Source organism: Poromitra crassiceps, assembly GCF_964638095.1.
Source record: "Poromitra crassiceps genome assembly, chromosome: 6".
NCBI classification, from domain to species: Eukaryota; Metazoa; Chordata; class Actinopteri; order Beryciformes; family Melamphaidae; genus Poromitra; species Poromitra crassiceps.
In genome coordinates, this window is record NC_139627.1 from 18,808,266 (window position 1) to 18,829,200 (window position 20,935).

A 20,935-nucleotide genomic window follows, 5' to 3' on the forward strand; every position below is an offset into this window, starting at 1 on the left:
AAAAGTCATTTTGGCCGTTCTTCCGAGTGGAGTTGGATTGGATTTGGCGACGCTGATTGGCTGAATGTTTTTTTCAAGGCAAGTACTCCCGCCCACTGAAATCAATGTGGACGGATGAAAGTCCAGACTGTGCTATCCCTCCGGTCCCCGGCGACATCGTCCACCTCTTCTCTCCTCCCTTCCTCTGATCTACTCATCATCCACCTCTCTCCACCTGGTTTCTCTTCTCTCCTCCCTTCCTCTGATCTACTCATCATCCACCTCTCTCCACCTGGTTTCTCTTCTCTCCTCCCTTCCTCTGATCTACTCATCATCCACCTCTCTCCACCTGGTTTCTCTTCTCTCCTCCCTTCCTCTGCGCTCCGCATTCTCTCCTGTTTCCTGTCATGTGGCAGAAAGGGTCTGGACATCATCTGTTTGTATTTACATCACCTCCTCCTGGGAGGAGCGGGGGGGGGGGGGGGGTGAAGGGTTGGGACGGGCGGACGGGCGGTCGGGGGACGGGCGGTCGGTCTCAGTTCAGAGATGTCTTGGCGCAGGACTTCTCATATCGATACCTCATATTCACGAGTGTCCTGCTGAGAAAGAGAGAGAGATTTATAAGATATCAGTTTGGACAACTGTGAAAATAACATGGTCTCACGACAGGTTGTGTTGTGTTGTCGTTGTTAGCAAATGTGCCTCCACCACAAATTTTAAAACGTGAAATGAACACCATCTAAAAACGTTAACAACTTGTGTTGCGGTTGTGTGTAGTCACCTAAAACACCTTGGCTAATGTTAGGGGTATGGTTTAAATAACAAAAACGTTAAATGTGACTTATGGTTGGAATGCAGACTTTGGGGGCTTGCTGTGCTGCTGTGGCAGCAATGAGGGGGGTCTGCTGTGCTGCTGTGGCAGCAATGAGGGGGGTCTGATGTGCTGCTGTGGCAGCAGTGAGGGGGATCTGCTGTGCTGCTGTGGCAGCAGTGAGGGGGGGGGCTGCTGTGCTGCTGTGGCAGCAGTGAGGGGGGGCTGATGTGCTGCTGTGGCAGCAGTGAGGGGGGGCTGCTGTGCTGCTTTGGCAGCAGTGAGGGGGGGTCTGCTGTGCTGCTGTGGCAGCAGTGAGGGGGGGCTGATGTGCTGCTGTGGCAGCAGTGAGGGGGGGTCTGCTGTGCTGCTGTGGCAGCAGTGAGGGGGGGCTGATGTGCTGCTGTGGCAGCAGTGAGGGGGGGCTGATGTGCTGCTGTGGCAGCAGTGAGGGGGGGCTGATGTGCTGCTGTGGCAGCAGTGAGGGGGGGCTGCTGTGCTGCTTTGGCAGCAGTGAGGGGGGTCTGCTGTGCTGCTGTGGCAGCAGTGAGGGGGTCTGCTGTGCTGCTGTGGCAGCAGTGAGGGGGGGGGCTGATGTGCTGCTGTGGCAGCAGTGAGGGGCGGGTCTGGTGTGCTGCTGTGGCAGCAGTGAGGGGGGATCTGCTGTGCTGCTGTGGCAGCAGTGAGGGGCGGGTCTGATGTGCTGCTGTGGCAGCAGTGAGGGGGATCTGCTGTGCTGCTGTGGCAGCAGTGAGGGGGTCTGATGTGCTGCCGTGGCAGCAGTGAGGGGGGTCTGATGTGCTGCTGTGGCAGCAGTGAGGGGGTCTGATGTGCTGCTGTGGCAGCAGTGAGGGGGATCTGCTGTGCTGCTGTGGCAGCAGTGAGGGGGGGCTGCTGTGCTGCTGTGGCAGCAGTGAGGGGGGTCTGATGTGCTGCTGTGGCAGCAGTGAGGGGGGGCTGCTGTGCTGCTGTGGCAGCAGTGAGGGGGGTCTGATGTGCTGCTGTGGCAGCAGTGAGGGGGGTCTGCTGTAAAGAACAAAGAAAAGCCCCCACTTTCACTGCTGTGGCAATACTGCAGCAGTACCGCAGCAAAGTGGCCAAACTAATTGAGCAACAACTCTACACGATTCAATAGATTGAACAACATGACTGTCAACACAACCTGCTGTGAGACCGGGTTGGTGACAAATTTAAAAAGAAAATATTTATTGACCTTTGTACACTATATACAGTACATCAAATACAAGTACATCACTTTCATTTTTGTATGAGTTTTGAATCTAATGAACTGTGATTTTTATATATTGAAATGTGATTTTCTGTTCTGAAGTTTGTGTTTGTAGGGGTTTATTTCTTCTACCTTCTATTGAATCCAAACAAAGCGCTGGACAATAGCCATCAGTTGTTTCAGTGCAGTGTTATCAGACACTCACCCTCATGTGTTGTTTCAGTCTTATCAGACACTCACCCTCCTGTGTTGTTTCAGTGTTATCAGACACTCACCCTCATGTGTTGTTTCAGTGTTATCAGACACTCACCCCTCCTGTGTTGTTTCAGTGCAGTGTTATCAGACACTCACCCTCCTGTGTTGTTTCAGTGCAGTGTTATCAGACACTCACCCTCCTGTGTTGTTTCAGTGCAGTGTTATCAGACACTCACCCTCCTGTGTTGTTTCAGTGCAGTGTTATCAGACACTCATCCCTCCTGTGTTGTTTCAGTGCAGTGTTATCAGACTCACCCCTCCTGTGTTGTTTCAGTGCAGTGTTATCAGACACTCACCCTCCTGTGTTGTTTCAGTGCAGTGTTATCAGACACTCACCCTCATGTGTTGTTTCAGTGCAGTGTTATCAGACACTCACCCCTCCTGTGTTGTTTCAGTGCAGTGTTATCAGACACTCACCCTCCTGTGTTGTTTCAGTGCAGTGTTATCAGACTCACCCCTCCTGTGTTGTTTCAGTGTTATCAGACACTCACCCTCCTGTGTTGTTTCAGTGTTATCAGACTCACCCCTCCTGTGTTGTTTCAGTGCAGTGTTATCAGACACTCACCCTCCTGTGTTGTTTCAGTGCAGTGTTATCAGACTCACCCTCCTGTGTTGTTTCAGTGCAGTGTTATCAGACACTCACCCTCCTGTGTTGTTTCAGTGCAGTGTTATCAGACTCACCCTCCTGTGTTGTTTCAGTGCAGTGTTATCAGACTCACCCTCCTGTGTTGTTTCAGTGCAGTGTTATCAGACTCACCCTCCTGTGTTGTTTCAGTGCAGTGTTATCAGACACTCACCCCTCCTGTGTTGTTTCAGTGCAGTGTTATCAGACACTCACCCCTCCTGTGTTGTTTCAGTGCAGTGTTATCAGACTCACCCTCCTGTGTTGTTTCAGTGCAGTGTTATCAGACACTCACCCCTCCTGTGTTGTTTCAGTGCAGTGTTATCAGACACTCACCCCTCCTGTGTTGTTTCAGTGCAGTGTTATCAGACACTCACCCTCCTGTGTTGTTTCAGTGCAGTGTTATCAGACTCACCCCTCCTGTGTTGTTTCAGTGCAGTGTTATCAGACACTCACCCCTCCTGTGTTGTTTCAGTGCAGTGTTATCAGACACTCACCCCTCCTGTGTTGTTTCAGTGCAGTGTTATCAGACACTCACCCCTCCTGTGTTGTTTCAGTGCAGTGTTATCAGACACTCACCCCTCCTGTGTTGTTTCAGTGTTATCAGACACTCACCCTCATGTGTTGTTTCAGTGCAGTGTTATCAGACACTCACCCCTCCTGTGTTGTTTCAGTGCAGTGTTATCAGACACTCACCCTCCTGTGTTGTTTCAGTGTTATCAGACACTCACCCTCATGTGTTGTTTCAGTGCAGTGTTATCAGAGACTCACCCCTCCTGTGTTGTTTCAGTGCAGTGTTATCAGACTCACCCCTCCTGTGTTGTTTCAGTGCAGTGTTATCAGACACTCACCCCTCCTGTGTTGTTTCAGTGCAGTGTTATCAGACACTCACCCCTCCTGTGTTGTTTCAGTGCAGTGTTATCAGACACTCACCCCTCCTGTGTTGTTTCAGTGCAGTGTTATCAGACACTCACCCCTCCTGTGTTGTTTCAGTGCAGTGTTATCAGACACTCACCCCTCCTGTGTTGTTTCAGTGCAGTGTTATCAGACACTCACCCCTCCTGTGTTGTTTCAGTGTTATCAGACACTCACCCTCATGTGTTGTTTCAGTGCAGTGTTATCAGACACTCACCCCTCCTGTGTTGTTTCAGTGCAGTGTTATCAGACACTCACCCTCCTGTGTTGTTTCAGTGTTATCAGACACTCACCCTCATGTGTTGTTTCAGTGCAGTGTTATCAGAGACTCACCCCTCCTGTGTTGTTTCAGTGCAGTGTTATCAGACTCACCCCTCCTGTGTTGTTTCAGTGCAGTGTTATCAGACACTCACCCTCCTGTGTTGTTTCAGTGCAGTGTTATCAGACACTCACCCTCCTGTGTTGTTTCAGTGCAGTGTTATCAGACACTCACCCTCCTGTGTTGTTTCAGTGCAGTGTTATCAGACACTCACCCCTCCTGTGTTGTTTCAGTGCAGTGTTATCAGACACTCACCCTCCTGTGTTGTTTCAGTGCAGTGTTATCAGACACTCACCCTCCTGTGTTGTTTCAGTGCAGTGTTATCAGACACTCACCCCTCCTGTGTTGTTTCAGTGCAGTGTTATCAGACACTCACCCTCCTGTGTTGTTTCAGTGCAGTGTTATCAGCCACTCACCCTCCTGTGTTGTTTCAGTGCAGTGTTATCAGACACTCACCCCTCCTGTGTTGTTTCAGTGCAGTGTTATCAGACTCACCCCTCCTGTGTTGTTTCAGTGCAGTGTTATCAGCCACTCACCCCTCCTGTCTCATACAGTGGGTTGTCAAATTCAGTCTCCACAGTGATCTGTCGGTAAGGGTGGGGGTAGATGAGAGGCAGCCTCAAGTTGGAGTGATAGCGGCACCTAATGGGCAGAATAAGGGGGTGCAGAAAAAACCCCATTAGAGAACACACAGTGACTCAATTCGCAGAGGGACTAGAGTGCCGCAGGGATGATGTATTTTTGTGGGCTTACCCAGAAGTCTTAGCACTTCCTGGTTCCTACGTGTAAAAGTCAATGTGATTTTTGTACGGGAATTTCAGTTAACACGTTGAGTGCCATAGCCGAGATATCTCGTCTTACATAATCCAACGGTTAAGTGCCATAGACGAGCTATCTCGTCTTACATAAACATTTTTTTTTTTTGACGGTGGGACATCAATCCACCCCTTTTACGTCTTCTATATCACTATTGGAGGAAGAGAATGTGTATAATCTATTTTACCGACCACTAAGTGGCGACAGTTCTCTCCCAAGACAGAGAAAGCCACAGCCAGCCACAGCCAGAGCAGCCAGCCAGCGCGCTGGAGAAAGCCACAGTGTAATTTTCAAGGAAGCAGCTCGGCGAAAACTCCCTCGATCCCACACACACACACACACACACACACACACACACACACACACACGCGCGCGCGCGCGCGCACACACACACACTCGAGCACCCCCGCGCATAAATAAGACCAGAATCGCAAAAGCTTACTCAAACCTCAAGAAACAGTTTTACAGTCCAGACGGCCGCGGAGAATCCTTCCCCCGCAGCACAGACGGAGGGAGGAGCCCGGAGACACACACACACTCTCTCCCTCTCTCTCCCCCTCCCCCCAGTCCCGAGAGAGAGAGAGAGAGAGAGAGAGAGAGAGAGAGAGAGAGAGAGAGAGAGAGAGAGAGAGAGAGAGCACACACAGAGCGGGAGACAGACACGCCGCGGGGGCAAAGAACGGACAGAGATCCCCTCCCCCCAGAGCCGCGGAGCAACGCGCGAACACACACACACACACACACACACACACACACACACACACACACACACACACACACACACACACACACACAATACAGTATACAGACTCGCCCAATGGCACCCACAATCACAGGCAGGTGACTGTTCTGCTGTTTGATTGAATTTCACAAAACTGCGATTATCTCAGCTTGCTGTCTCATACGCTAAAACCATGCTGTACTCAACGGCTAATATCTACATAACTACTAACTCTGCAAACTAACTCTTTTAGACAGAGAAAGCACACATTCTATTAGTTATTTTTAGATGATTGGTGTTCACGAAGTCTTAACAGAAAAGAATCCTCGGCTGTTGTAAAATGAGCCAGAATCCTCAAAAAAAAAACTGGCACAACTTACCTACAGGATTGAAAAAATGGCTGGCACTCAATGTGTTAAATGCATGAAATCAACAAAAGTTCATGAAATAGCAAACTTCGTGTTCAAGATAATCTTGACAAATGAGGACATTTTCTGAAAATCGCATAAAAAACATATTTACGCCTTGCATATCATAAAAGTGGCCCTCATTTGGGAAAATTATCTTGCTGAACACAAAATTTACTGTTTCATAAACTTTTGTTAACTACAGACCTTATTTCAAACAAAATCCCATTTAATTTTAGACGTAGAAACCGGAAGAACACCCAGGTCTTCCAGACTCATTCCTGTGGTACTCTATTAGAATTGATGTAATTGTTTATTGAAGTCATATGGGTCATATCCTAATAGGTGTATTCATTCTTTCAGAATATTTAATATATATATATAACTATATATAACTTTTATTTACCGGTAAATAAAACTCTTTTAAGGTGAACCATGATGGGTAGATGAAGATGACGATGTCTCCTGGTGATATAGGTCTTAGTGCTGTTCATATCCACCTTATTTTTGAATGCCCCGCTGTAAAATGATTATGGGTGCAAGGGTCTGTGGCGCATTTCCTCATCAAACTTAACTCTGACGCTGAAAAAACAGTTGCTTGTCACAAAGAAATAACACTCGCTTGATGACATATTTGAGGGAATCTAATAATGTTATCTATCAGGAAAGGGTCGCGCTAGTTTTGAATGCTAAAATAAAGCAATTTGATTCAAGAAAAAAAAAACTTTCAAAGTACAACACAAACTGTTCATTTTGCTGCAACTCGACAGTGCTGCTTAATCCAGGACCTTACTTCCTGGAACTCTTGAGAGTAAAAAATTGGTCCATTGGAGTGAATGGAGATGTCGCGACTCTTCTATATACACGGTTCTGGGCTTACTGTGTGACGTAGACATAAGCCCCTCCCAGCAACATGCGGTCTTACCGTGTGGCGTAGACATAAGCCCCTCCCAGCATAACGTAGTCTTACCCAGAGCCGTGTAGATAGAAGAATCCCGAAATCTCCATTCACTCCAATGGACCAGTTTTTTACTCTCAAGAGTTCCAGGAAGTAAGGTCCTGGATTAAGCAGCACTGTCGAGTTGCAGCAAAATAGACAGTTTGTGTTGTACTCTGAAAGGGTTTTTCCCCCCTTGAATCAAATTGTACATTATCAGCTTTATTTTAGCATTCAAAAGTAGCGCGAGACCCATTCCTGGCTGTTCATTGGCTAATGAGTCACGCATTTTGGTCCTCCACTGACACCACTCTCTCTCTAGAGGACACTAGTCTTACCGTGTGACGTAGACATAAGCCCCTCCCAGCAGCACAGACAGCAAAAGGACCAGGATGAAGATGGCCAGAGCGATGTTCCCTCCATCCAGCCTGGAGCCTGCAGTGGCCTCTGCAACTGACGGACGGTGCATAAATGGAATCAAGGTTAATTACAGTAAAGTCAGAATATTATCAAGGGAACACAGAAAAAGCCGGTAAAGGACACAGTGGGTGCCTTAGCTAAGTTTGAAGGACGCTACATGAAAACGATGAATCTCAGGGTTCCCACGGGGCCTTGAAATACGTAATGAAGTTTGTGAATTTGAAGGGGGGAATCAAGGCCTTGAACGTTTTTGATAATAGACATGCGTCATTAAAAATGCTTGAATTTATATATTTTGTGCAAGAATAGAAATTTAAGTTCTTTTGGTTTTCTTTTTACTTAACATGTAACACAGCACACTTGAGAAGTGTTCACACATTCAAGCCTTTCTCTCTCTTTAATTGTCTGTGAGCTTCTGAAAAGCTGCTAGTTCTCATCATGAACATTCTCAGTAATTAACCTTCATCTGTGTGTCTCAAACTATGCCATGTTGGGTCCTTGGATTTTACGGAATTGGGCCTTGGATGGGCATTGAATGTGATGTTTAACGTGTGGGAACCTTGGAGTCAAATCACACATGAATGGACAAATAGAGACAGTGGGAACGGGCTAACAGGCAGAGATGTGTGCTGATTCAGGCAGAGCAGATAGACAGAGAGGTGCATGTATGGTGGTTTGTTGGGGTTTGGTGAGACTAGAAGACACATGGTGGTGTGGCCACAGACTCACCTTCCAAAGCATGGTTGCCAAAGCAGTCATGGTTGGCTGCAAGACATCATTCTGTCAGTCAGTGCATTATGAACATTTACATCACACTTCCTGTGGGGGTTTCTACTTGTAATAGAGAGGCAAAGTGACCGCCTACTTCCTGCTTCAGCACTGTACCAGAGATTTTCATCTGCCATTTATTTTCCCATACACATTTCGTAAAATGCGTATAAAAATAGTTTTACTGGTTCAAACCCAACAGTACAGATATATTTAGAAACAGGAGAGATCGCATAACATTTCACTGGGACCAAAACGTAAAAAAAATGCGGGTTTAAAGAAAATATTGTTTCGATCTTGTTTTTTTAAGTTTTAGTCCGAGTGAAATGTTCTATGGTCTCTCCCTATTATAGCGTTAGCTGAACCTTTTGGTTCGACGAAGTAAAACTATTTTATAAGCATTTTACGATATGTCTATGGGAAAATAAATGGCGGATGAAAATCTCTGGTACAGTGCTGAAGCAGGAAGTGACATTCCACTTTGCCTCTCTATACCCGAACATGGCTGCCTGGAATTGCATGCACTGTGCAAGTTGGATCTGTATCAAGAAGCATGGAGCAAAATATACCTTGAATAAGACTACATGTCTACATGCGTTAATCCCAAGCTGTGCAGAAACGGGGAGCGTTCCATTGCACACGTTCCCTTTAAGCACCTTAATGTTGCAAAAGTCTCACCCCTGCAGAGCGGGAGTGGCCCGCTCCAAAACGACGGCTTCCCCAGGATGCATTTAATGGCAACCTCTCCAATGAGCTCGTAACCTTGGTAACAGACGAAGGTGAGCGACTCGGCGGGCAGGTAAAGCCGCTTGGACAGGATCTGGTAGCCGTTGTCCGGGAGACCGGGGTTCTCGCAGGAAACGGACTCCTCGGCTAGAAGCAGGGGAGAAAAAGGAAAGGATGGAAGTATTTGGTTGTTTGATCGATTGTTTCCTTTATTTAAAGCTGCTACAAGGAATTTTCATTTTGTGTTGATTTTAGCGGCCCCTCTGGACAAAAGCACTAGTCTTCTAGATTTCATTTCCCGAACACCGAAGCTCCTCCCCCTGTCTCCAGCGGGCTGTCTGAGCCGTGACAGGAACACCCCCGCCCCCCCTGTTGTTTTTTGTTCCTGCTCAAACCGAATGTTTTATGGTCACTCTCTCCTGATTCAGTAGGTCACATGATTCAGTAGGTCACATGATTCAGTAGGTCACGGGTTGGCTTGGTTCCAGCCTTAAAACTCGTTATATAAAGATTTTTCAAAATGTCTATGGAGAAAATGAATGGGGAACTTACTTCCGGGGCAATGACGTCACGAAAAGTCACGTGACTGTTGACTCTATAATACAAGGTGGGACACAACAACCCTCATAATTAGACCCGTTACCTCACATAGACCTGACATAATTGTACTTAACTCATTGAGTGCCATGGACGTCTTTCGACGTCCAATTAAATAGTGACGTAGAGTGCCACGGACGTCTTTCGACGTCCAATGCGTTTTTTGACGGTGGGACGTCGATCAAAGCCTTCCGCATCTCCTGTACAACTATTATAGCTATTGGAGGTCTATAACCTATTTTACAGAACCCTTAGGTGGCGACAGTGCTCTCCAGGTTAACAGAAAGGCAGAGAAAAACAGAGAATAAGTCGTTGGGGAAACGGAAATCGCATCGCATCCGTATGCATCGATATGCATGAAGCGTTTTAACGTTAGATGTGCCTGCAGCAGCAGCAGCCAATCTGCTCCCACAATTGAGCTCCTCCATGTCCGCTGCAACAGCCCATTCGCATGATCAGCCGTGGAGTTGTTATTCTCAACTGGAAGCATAGGAGCCGGTGACAAACACACGCGGAAGCTGTAAAAAAGCTGGATGTCGCGCACCCTTCACAGTGCAGAGCAAACTCAGCAGAGAGCCACCTCCCATAAGGAGGAGTGTGCAGTTGAGGGGGGGGGGGGGGGGGCACGCAGAGCAGCACACACACAACACCCAGACAGACCCAGGCAGCAGGACAGGGTTGGCAAACGCAAGCCAGAATATCCGATGCCCACCAGCAGCAAATCAAGACCAGCAAGAAACTGCAACCAGCAGCGCACGCAGGGGCCAGCGCTGCTGGTTGCAGCTAAAAATATTATTCTGCCAAACAAAATTCCCTGGCCTTCACTGTTTTATTGAAGGAAATTATTTTTGAGGTGTGACTACATCAGAAAATTAGCTTCAGAGTCAGTGATGTGTTTGAAATGTTTAATTTCACAAAAGGGCCATTATCTCAGCTTCTAGAAAAAAAAGGCTCTTTTTTGTTAAATCAAGCTATCTTCTCCGGCTGATAACTAAAGAACGGAAAATGATATCAATAAACCTGTTTTTGCTGATGATAGAAAAGAGTCTCATCGTTCTTTTTGCGTGTTCATTGTTTACATAGTAATATCACACAATATTCTGTGGGCCTCGAGAAATCACTGAAAAAAGCTCTGAAACTCTGGCACTGGGAGCGTCCGTTCTCCAAAAGTGGCTGGCACTCAATGAGTTAAAGAGCTGAGATTGTCTTCTATTCAAGGGTTTAGAAATACAATTACAGCCCTCATCTGCCCAGAAGAGCTCATTTCATCAAATAAGGCAATCCTCAAATCATCATAGTGCACAATAAAACATGAAGTGAAATTCATTTTCAACATCTTTTAGATCAGGGGTTTTCAACAGGTGGTCCGTGAAGGCATTGCAGGCATTGCAAGTGGTCTCTGACCATGGACTCAATAATGTAGTTTCCATGTCATCTCAACCCCTTTCCTCACAACGGTGGTTCTCATGGTGCTTCTGAGTCAGAATGGTGGTCTCTGGGTCACAATCAGTTGAAACCCCCTGTTTTCAGACAATGCCTATTCTCTCCTGGCATAGCTCTGAACCGACCTGCTTCAATGACAAGGGGTAGGAATGACCTCTGGTTTCTATTTAGAAAGGAAGTAACATAGGAGGGCTCAGAACCAAAACGCTGCTTCATCTGAACATAAGCTCAGACCATAATCACCATTGACCATTTCTCTCTATAATTAAGAACTAACTTTTGTTTCACCATATTAGCATTACAGCAAAGCATGTTATGACAAATATATGGCAAGTCTGCCTCTCTAAGAATAGACAAGTGTAGTTTCTCCATAGTGATTATAGAGGGCTTTGCGTCAGAGTGCGCCTGACACATTTGACAGGCTCGGGCCAAGGTGACATAACTCGGGGATAATCTCCGCCCCCTCCTCCAGGTGGCTGAGGGCTGATTAGTGCGGTGAATTAGCATCTAATTTACATATCAAACACAAACATTAATAATAACCCTGAAAGCGCACAAAATCACACAAACCCACTCATGTCAGATTGCAGCGCAACACAAAATGACACCAAAAAGAGCTGCTCCTCTCCAGTTTACTGCAGTGTGAAATGTGTGTCTGTCCTCACAGTTTCTGAAATCATCAGGCTGGAAAATTAAAGACTAAACCTCAGGGCACTTTCAGCCCACGATGTTGTTGTTAATAACTACGGTATACAGCCATTTCTGGTTGTATAAAAGCAGTTGACGTAGCATACTTCTCTGCACATACTTCTCTGCACATACACCACTCCAGCTACACGTAGCATGCTTCTCTGCACACATACACCACTCGAGCTACACGTAGCATGCTTCTCTGCACACATACACCACTCCAGCTACACGTAGCATGCTTCTCTGCACATACACCACTCCAGCTACACGTAGCATGCTTCTCTGCACATACACCACTCCAGCTACACGTAGCATGCTTCTCTGCACATACACCACTCCAGCTACATGTAGCATGCTTCTCTGCACATACACCACTCCAGCTACACGTAGCATGCTTCTCTGCACATACACCACTCCAGCTACATGTAGCATGCTTCTCTGCACATACAGCACTCCAGCTACACCTAGCATGCTTCTCTGCACACATACACCACTCCAGCTACACGTAGCATGCTTCTCTGCACACATACACCACTCCAGCTACACGTAGCATGCTTCTCTGCACACATACAGCACTCCAGCTACATGTAGCATGCTTCTCTGCACATACAGCACTCCAGCTACATGTAGCATGCTTCTCTGCACACATACACCACTCCAGCTACACGTAGCATGCTTCTCTGCACACATACACCACTCCAGCTACACGTAGCATGCTTCTCTGCACACATACAGCACTCCAGCTACATGTAGCATGCTTCTCTGCACATACAGCACTCCAGCTACATGTAGCATGCTTCTCTGCACACATACACCACTCCAGCTACACGTAGCATGCTTCTCTGCACACATACACCACTCCAGCTACACGTAGCATGCTTCTCTGCACACATACAGCACTCCAGCTACATGTAGCATGCTTCTCTGCACATACAGCACTCCAGCTACATGTAGCATGCTTCTCTGCACACATACACCACTCCAGCTACACGTAGCATGCTTCTCTGCACACATACAGCACTCCAGCTACATGTAGCATGCTTCTCTGCACATACACCACTCCAGCTACACGTAGCATGCTTCTCTGCACACATACACCACTCCAGCTACACGTAGCATGCTTCTCTGCACATACACCACTCCAGCTACACGTAGCATGCTTCTCTGCACATACACCACTCCAGCTACACGTAGCATGCTTCTCTGCACACATACAGCACTCCAGCTACACGTAGCATGCTTCTCTGCACACATACACCACTCCAGCTACACGTAGCATGCTTCTCTGCACACATACACCACTCCAGCTACACGTAGCATGCTTCTCTGCACATACAGCACTCCAGCTACACGTAGCATGCTTCTCTGCACACATACACCACTCCAGCTACACGTAGCATGCTTCTCTGCACACATACAGCACTCCAGCTACATGTAGCATGCTTCTCTGCACATACAGCACTCCAGCTACATGTAGCATGCTTCTCTGCACACATACACTACTCCAGCTACACGTAGCATGCTTCTCTGCACACATACACCACTCCAGCTACACGTAGCATGCTTCTCTGCACACATACAGCACTCCAGCTACATGTAGCATGCTTCTCTGCACATACACCACTCCAGCTACACGTAGCATGCTTCTCTGCACACATACACCACTCCAGCTACACGTAGCATGCTTCTCTGCACATACACCACTCCAGCTACACGTAGCATGCTTCTCTGCACATACACCACTCCAGCTACACGTAGCATGCTTCTCTGCACACATACAGCACTCCAGCTACACGTAGCATGCTTCTCTGCACATACACCACTCCAGCTACACGTAGCATGCTTCTCTGCACACATACACCACTCCAGCTACACGTAGCATGCTTCTCTGCACACATACACCACTCCAGCTACACGTAGCATGCTTCTCTGCACACATACACCACTCCAGCTACACGTAGCATGCTTCTCTGCACACATACACCACTCCAGCTACACGTAGCATGCTTCTCTGCACACATACAGCACTCCAGCTACACGTAGCATGCTTCTCTGCACATACACCACTCCAGCTACACGTAGCATGCTTCTCTGCACACATACACCACTCCAGCTACACGTAGCATGCTTCTCTGCACACATACACCACTCCAGCTACACGTAGCATGCTTCTCTGCACACATACACCACTCCAGCTACACGTAGCATGCTTCTCTGCACATACAGCACTCCAGCTACACGTAGCATGCTTCTCTGCACACATACACCACTCCAGCTACACGTAGCATGCTTCTCTGCACACATACAGCACTCCAGCTACATGTAGCATGCTTCTCTGCACATACAGCACTCCAGCTACATGTAGCATGCTTCTCTGCACACATACACTACTCCAGCTACACGTAGCATGCTTCTCTGCACACATACACCACTCCAGCTACACGTAGCATGCTTCTCTGCACACATACAGCACTCCAGCTACATGTAGCATGCTTCTCTGCACATACACCACTCCAGCTACACGTAGCATGCTTCTCTGCACACATACACCACTCCAGCTACACGTAGCATGCTTCTCTGCACATACACCACTCCAGCTACACGTAGCATGCTTCTCTGCACATACACCACTCCAGCTACACGTAGCATGCTTCTCTGCACACATACACCACTCCAGCTACACGTAGCATGCTTCTCTGCACATACACCACTCCAGCTACACGTAGCATGCTTCTCTGCACATACACCACTCCAGCTACACGTAGCATGCTTCTCTGCACATACACCACTCCAGCTACACGTAGCATGCTTCTCTGCACATACAGCACTCCAGCTACACGTAGCATGCTTCTCTGCACACATACACCACTCCAGCTACACGTAGCATGCTTCTCTGCACACATACAGCACTCCAGCTACATGTAGCATGCTTCTCTGCACATACAGCACTCCAGCTACATGTAGCATGCTTCTCTGCACACATACACTACTCCAGCTACACGTAGCATGCTTCTCTGCACACATACACCACTCCAGCTACACGTAGCATGCTTCTCTGCACACATACAGCACTCCAGCTACATGTAGCATGCTTCTCTGCACATACACCACTCCAGCTACACGTAGCATGCTTCTCTGCACACATACACCACTCCAGCTACACGTAGCATGCTTCTCTGCACATACACCACTCCAGCTACACGTAGCATGCTTCTCTGCACATACACCACTCCAGCTACACGTAGCATGCTTCTCTGCACACATACACCACTCCAGCTACACGTAGCATGCTTCTCTGCACATACACCACTCCAGCTACACGTAGCATGCTTCTCTGCACATACACCACTCCAGCTACACGTAGCATGCTTCTCTGCACATACACCACTCCAGCTACACGTAGCATGCTTCTCTGCACACATACACCACTCCAGCTACTGGCTTTAAACCTTGTTCTCGTACAAAACGACAAAATGTTCATTCCCCATCCGTCCAAATTGACAAAATGAATATGTGACTACTCACAGACACAGTGAGGGAGTCGAGACGTCCACACAGGAGTCCCCGGCTCACGGCCGTAGCAGGTGAGAGTGGCACCACCCTGCAGGATGAAGCCGGGATTGCAGCTGTACTGGATGGTTGTCCCCACCAGGAGCTTTGGGTCTGACAGAGACCTGGTGGAGTGCTCCACATGGCCAGGATCTGAACAGTACATTACTGACACCAGACCACACGGGGAAGGAAAGCATGCACGCATGCACGCACACACACACACACACACACACACACACACACACACACACACACACACACACACACGCGCACACACACACACCAAGTCAAAAGCCATGTTTCCATTCAGTTTTTGTGCAAATTCTAAGCAAACTTTTGAAAAGTCGAGACTCAAAAGTTGATTCAAGTCTGGTGTGTCGGCTGTGAATAAGTATGTTGTGTGGGCTGGAGGGTGAGACAAGATCACAGATGGAGAGAGAGAACTTTCCAAAGGTTACTTGCCATAGGCAAAGTAATATTATTATGTCATGTAATCTGCTGGTGGCCGTATTTCTTTCTTTCTTTCTTTCTTTCTTTCTTTCTTTCTTTCTTTCTTTCTTTCTTTCTTTCTTTCTTTCTTTCTTTCTTTCTTTCTTTCTGGGGGTGATGGATAAATATTACGGCCAATATCACATTCTGCGACGCTCGCCATACAGCACTATACTGTATCTGAGAAACGACACACACATAACAGTTGTGGGAGTCAGCGTGCAAAAGGCATGTTTGGGACAGAGTGAGAGCCTTTGGGTGCAACACTTTAGGATCCAGAACAACATGTGATCTGCTGCAGGATTATCGGGCTGTTTGTTGGGCCGGTCGGGCCAGAACACATCACAATGGCAGCAGACCGGACAAGCGGCCAGCTGTGCAGACACACAGAGTCCAGCTGCTCAGTCAGATGAGTTAAATGTTCCCTATGTAAGAACTTATTCAAAAAAGGTGTTTCCATCCCCCCATTTTGTGCATTTTGCCAAAAAAGGCAAAAACACCTCAAGCGAGGATGACAACTTTTTTGTGAAATTGAGGATGTTTCCTCAATTGCTGCCAGATGGATGTAGGTTGCTTCACATTTCTTTCACATTGTGAATTTGTGAACTCAATACCGCCCCATCTGGCGGAGTCAGGTTAGATGTCCCCCCCCCCGACCCGGATTTTGTCATTTCCATCAACCTTTCCTAATGCAATACTTGAAACGTGTGTAGACCAGAACTCACTCTTCTCACAGAAGGGGGGTTGTGTGCTCCAGGACAGGTCTAACTGACAGCTCAGGGTCTCTCGTCCCACCAGATCATAGCCGGGGTCACACTGGTAGGTGATGCGCGCCCCTCGCACCAGCGCAGCGTGGGACGTCGTCTTCCAGCCATTCTGGATCTCAGGCAGGTCCGGGCAGGAGTCGTTACGGGACACTTCTGCTCGCACAGAGAGGACAAGTCAAAAGAGTTTGATTCATCCATTATGATGGCATGACACTCTGTCTTCTGTTATTGTTTTGAGTGTGAGACCCCTAGCTACTGCACGACGCCATGACACTCTGTCTTCTGTTATCGTTTTGAGTGTGAGACCCCTAGCTACTAGCCTAGGTAAACCCAGCCACCACGTGACCTGCTCTCTCAGTTCCCAGTCACTATCGTCTAGCGAACGGGCCATTCAAATCGATTTCCGCGGCGGTTGAAAGACTCCCGCAGACCCGCAGCCACCCCGCAGCCAATGAGTGACGGCGTGACTGCCAACATCAGTCCTGCCGTGATCGGCCAATCAGAGAGTGCGTCTTTGTCAATGACGTATAACAGCTGCAGCGGCTAGCCATTAGCTTTTGGTCTTTCCAAAGCATAGCTCCCGAGCTAGCTACTAGCTATGGCTATGAACAGCTACAGCTACGTATTGTTGTGTCGCCGTTAAATGCGCTAATGGAGGACCAGATACGCGAGGCTTCTAATCTGGGAATCAAGGCGTTGCAGATCGGTGGGGTGAATGATAAAGACAAGGACATGGACGCTGCAAGCTTGTGTATGCAAGTCCAGAGGCCTTGATGAAGAAAAAGTGGCGAAATATGCTGGCACCGGCTACACGAAAATTAACGTTATTAAATGCTGTAACGTTAACGGTAATTCTCATGTGTATGGTTTATTTAGCCTACTCAATCTCTTCTGAGATTATAACGTTAACCTGTTAGGACGCTGTGAGCTTGTGTATATAAGTCCAGAGAACTTGATGAAAACAAAGTGACAAAATATCCTGGCATCGGGTACACGAAAATTAACGTTATTAAATGCTGTAACGTTAACTGTAATTCTCATGTGTATTGTTTATTTAGCCTACTCAATCTCTCAGCCCATGTTGATGCTGAACCAAATGACCAGTCCGGCTGCAATGGTTGATTTGTGAGGTTAATGGCAGCCAACAGAACTTCATATTGTTTCCATACTGTACTGCATGTTGTACTGTTCATACTCAAATTGTACTTTTTTGAATGGAACTGAATAAAAATGTTTTTGTTTGATACTCTATTCTGTTGTATTGTCATGTGAGAATGAAAACAGCTATATTAATAGTACTTCAAAACAGTGGTTCTCAAAATGTTTCCACATAAGGATCCTTAAACAGAATGTGATGCTAGACCTGTGCTTGTTTATTTAGCAAAAAAAGTGTAGTTAAAGTTATACATTCATAACTTGTTCTGCAGTCATCAATCAGACAATTCTCCAAAGCAAGTGTTAACTACATTCAGAGTGAGCCAGTTATAAAAACATAACATGTAACACATCACAGCAATACTGTAGCCTACAGTCCAGTGGTATGGTGGGCTCACTCTCTCGTCCAGCAGCTGCAGATGTCATTATCCACGTTATTGATGATTATTTATAAAAAAAATCTCATTGTGTAAATATTTTGTGAACGCACCAATAGTTAGAGAAGGAAACCTCTCTTTGCATTTTATTTTGTTTTTTAATAAAAGTAGGCTACTTGTGATATCTCACGTAGAAAATGCAGATGTGAACAGCTAGGTTAATGACAAATATGGAATATCACCCAAGGAAATACCACGGTTTAATGCCAACAGATAAACCATACAGATTTGTTGTAATTGTGAACACAAAGGGAGCAAAGACATGGTTTTCAAGTATAACACAATGTACAACTTTTATTCAAAGACAGGATTGAAAAATATAGGTCACTTGTATTCACTTCAGACAAGACACTACGTTAAAGTCTGAAATTTACCTAGATTTGCTATACGAATTGACATTTCAGCTTGTCACCTGATGTCATTATTAATGGACAGTACAGTAGTAAAGATTTTGAAAATTTTGATTAATCAATCCAAGTCAGAAACACGTGTACAAATATTGAATGCAACAGTCTCGTTCTGGAGCGAACCCCTCAGCTGAATTCACGTTGGAATATGATATCAAGGCTTGATAGATTTGATTGTACTCATACAGCAGTGTGGAGCTTAACATCTAGCTAGGTTGCATCTGGAATATGATCTGGATTATGTATAATATACAGTATAACACTACGCTCACTATCATGACATTCACGTTAACGCTATAGCCTCCAAAAATCTACTGTAGCTAGCTAGCGTCAGCTACATCTGTAACCACGCTGAAATGCGAGTGCATTAACGTTATTTCTAGCTAGGTCAAACACACCTTACCGTTATGAGTGGGCCGTTTTTGATTAACATTAAGTCCACGATCATTTCCGGGCTGCAGCAGAGTCGAGCCCCGGAGGCAGCCTGGAGCTCTGTGAGCTCCAGAGGGGGTGCGCGATGCACTGCTGCCTGCCCGACACCCTGCACCCGACCTCGGGCTGCAGCAGAGTCGAGCCCCGGAGGCAGCCTGGAGCTCTGTGAGCTCCAGAGGGGGTGCGCGATGCACTGCTGCTGCCCGACACCCTGCATGAGCTTGATTTGTTTTGAAGGTTTTGTCTGGTACTATTCAATATGATTTATGCAGATAAGACAGCGTGTCCCTGATAACTGTATAGATGATGACTGTTCTTCACAGCCACAAATATCTCTCCAGATCTGCGGCCATCTGCAGCAGGGATCGAGGTTTGGGTCCGTGTAGACAGTTGTCCTGTTCATTCCCTGACCACCGTCACAGGAGTCATTGGCAGAGGCGATGTTCTCTCTTCTTGGAAGCTCTAATAATATAAAACGTAGCAGTTACTGTATGTTACACGTGGCTAACGTTAGCTAGCTTCTGACATGTTTTTCTAGAATTCATTAATCGTTAAATGCTCCCGTAATCTAGCTAACCCCCACACAGCCGATGAGGAAAAGTCAGTCATTTATCGAATGTCTTTCTTACCAAACACAATTACGCTAGTTTCTGAGATAATATATAGTGTGGCATATACCTGTGAATAACATATTCTTACCTGGAAATCACACATCGATCCGTAGGCCAGCTCTGAGTCTGTTTACATTTCGGGCGGAGGGGGGCTTGGTTGGTTGTAGCTGGTTGTAACCATTTGCGTGTTAGCAGTACTGAAATGAAAAGTGTTAGCTAATGCGCTAACAACAAAGGTCGCAGAGTGATGACGCCATCTGCTGCACTGCGCATGTGCTCTGTGCACTAAACTGGTTGGATGATGGTTGCGCAATGGAGTGGTCTATCGGGGGGGGCCCAACAACCGCAGGAAATCGATTAACAATGGTGGGATTCCAGACCATAGTGACTGAGAACAGGTCTGAGAGCAGGTCACGTGGGGGATGGGTTTACCCAGGCTACCTAGCTACTGCACGACACCATGACACTCTGTCTTCTGTTATTGTTTTGAGTGTGAGACCCCTAGCTACTGCACGACGCCATGACACTCTGTCTTCTGTTATTGTTTTGAGTGTGAGACCCCTAGCTACTGCACGACGCCATGACACTCTGTCTTCTGTTATCGTTTTGAGTGTGAGACCCCTAGCTACTGCACGACGCCATGACACTCTGTCTTCTGTTATTGTTTTGAGTGTGAGACCCCTAGCTACTGCACGACACCATGAGACTCTGTCTTCTGTTATTGTTTTGAGTGTGAGACCCCTAGCTACTTCACGACGCCATGACACTCTGTCTTCTGTTATCGTTTTGAGTGTGAGACCCCTAGCTACTGCACGACGCCATGACACTCTGTCTTCTGTTATTGTTTTGAGTGTGAGACCCCTAGCTACTGCACGACGCCATGACACTCTGTCTTCTGTTATTGTTTTGAGTGTGAGACCCCTAGCTACTGCACGACGCCATGAGACTCTGTCTTCTGTTATTGTTTTGAGTGTGAGACCCCTAGCTACTGCACGACGCCATGAGACTCTGTCTTCTGTTATCGTTTTGAGTGTGAGACCCCTAGCTACTGCACGACGCCATGACACTCTGTCTTCTGTTATTGTTTTGAGTGTGAGACCCCTAGCTACTGCACGACGCCATGAGACTCTGTCTTCTGTTATTGTTTTGAGTGTGAGACCCCTAGCTACTGCACGACACCATGAGACTCTGTCTTCTGTTATTGTTTTGAGTGTGAGACCCCTAGCTACTGCACGACGCCATGACACTGTCTTCTGTTATTGTTTTGAGTGTGAGACCCCTAGCTACTGCACGACGCCATGAGACTCTGTCTTCTGTTATTGTTTTGAGTGTGAGACCCCTAGCTACTGCACGACACCATGACACTCTGTCTTCTGTTATTGTTTTGAGTGTGAGACCCCTAGCTACTGCACGACACCATGACACTCTGTC

General features: G+C 47.1%; 1 protein-coding gene across 1 annotated transcript in view; it reads right to left on the reverse strand.

Moving 5' to 3' along the window:
• Positions 1-451: 451 nt before the first annotated feature.
• Positions 452-20,935, reverse strand: part of sez6l (seizure related 6 homolog (mouse)-like) — a gene marked incomplete at its 5' end in the record, with an annotated part of 35,460 nt that continues 14,976 nt past the window's right edge. The window contains 7 exons of the mRNA XM_083638136.1: positions 452-575; positions 4,666-4,771; positions 7,349-7,463; positions 8,160-8,195; positions 8,877-9,071; positions 15,180-15,371; positions 16,421-16,615. Coding sequence (XP_083494262.1) covers positions 546-575; positions 4,666-4,771; positions 7,349-7,463; positions 8,160-8,195; positions 8,877-9,071; positions 15,180-15,371; positions 16,421-16,615 — 869 coding nt within the window. The 3' untranslated portion in view covers positions 452-545. The remainder of the gene's footprint in view (positions 576-4,665; positions 4,772-7,348; positions 7,464-8,159; positions 8,196-8,876; positions 9,072-15,179; positions 15,372-16,420; positions 16,616-20,935) is intronic.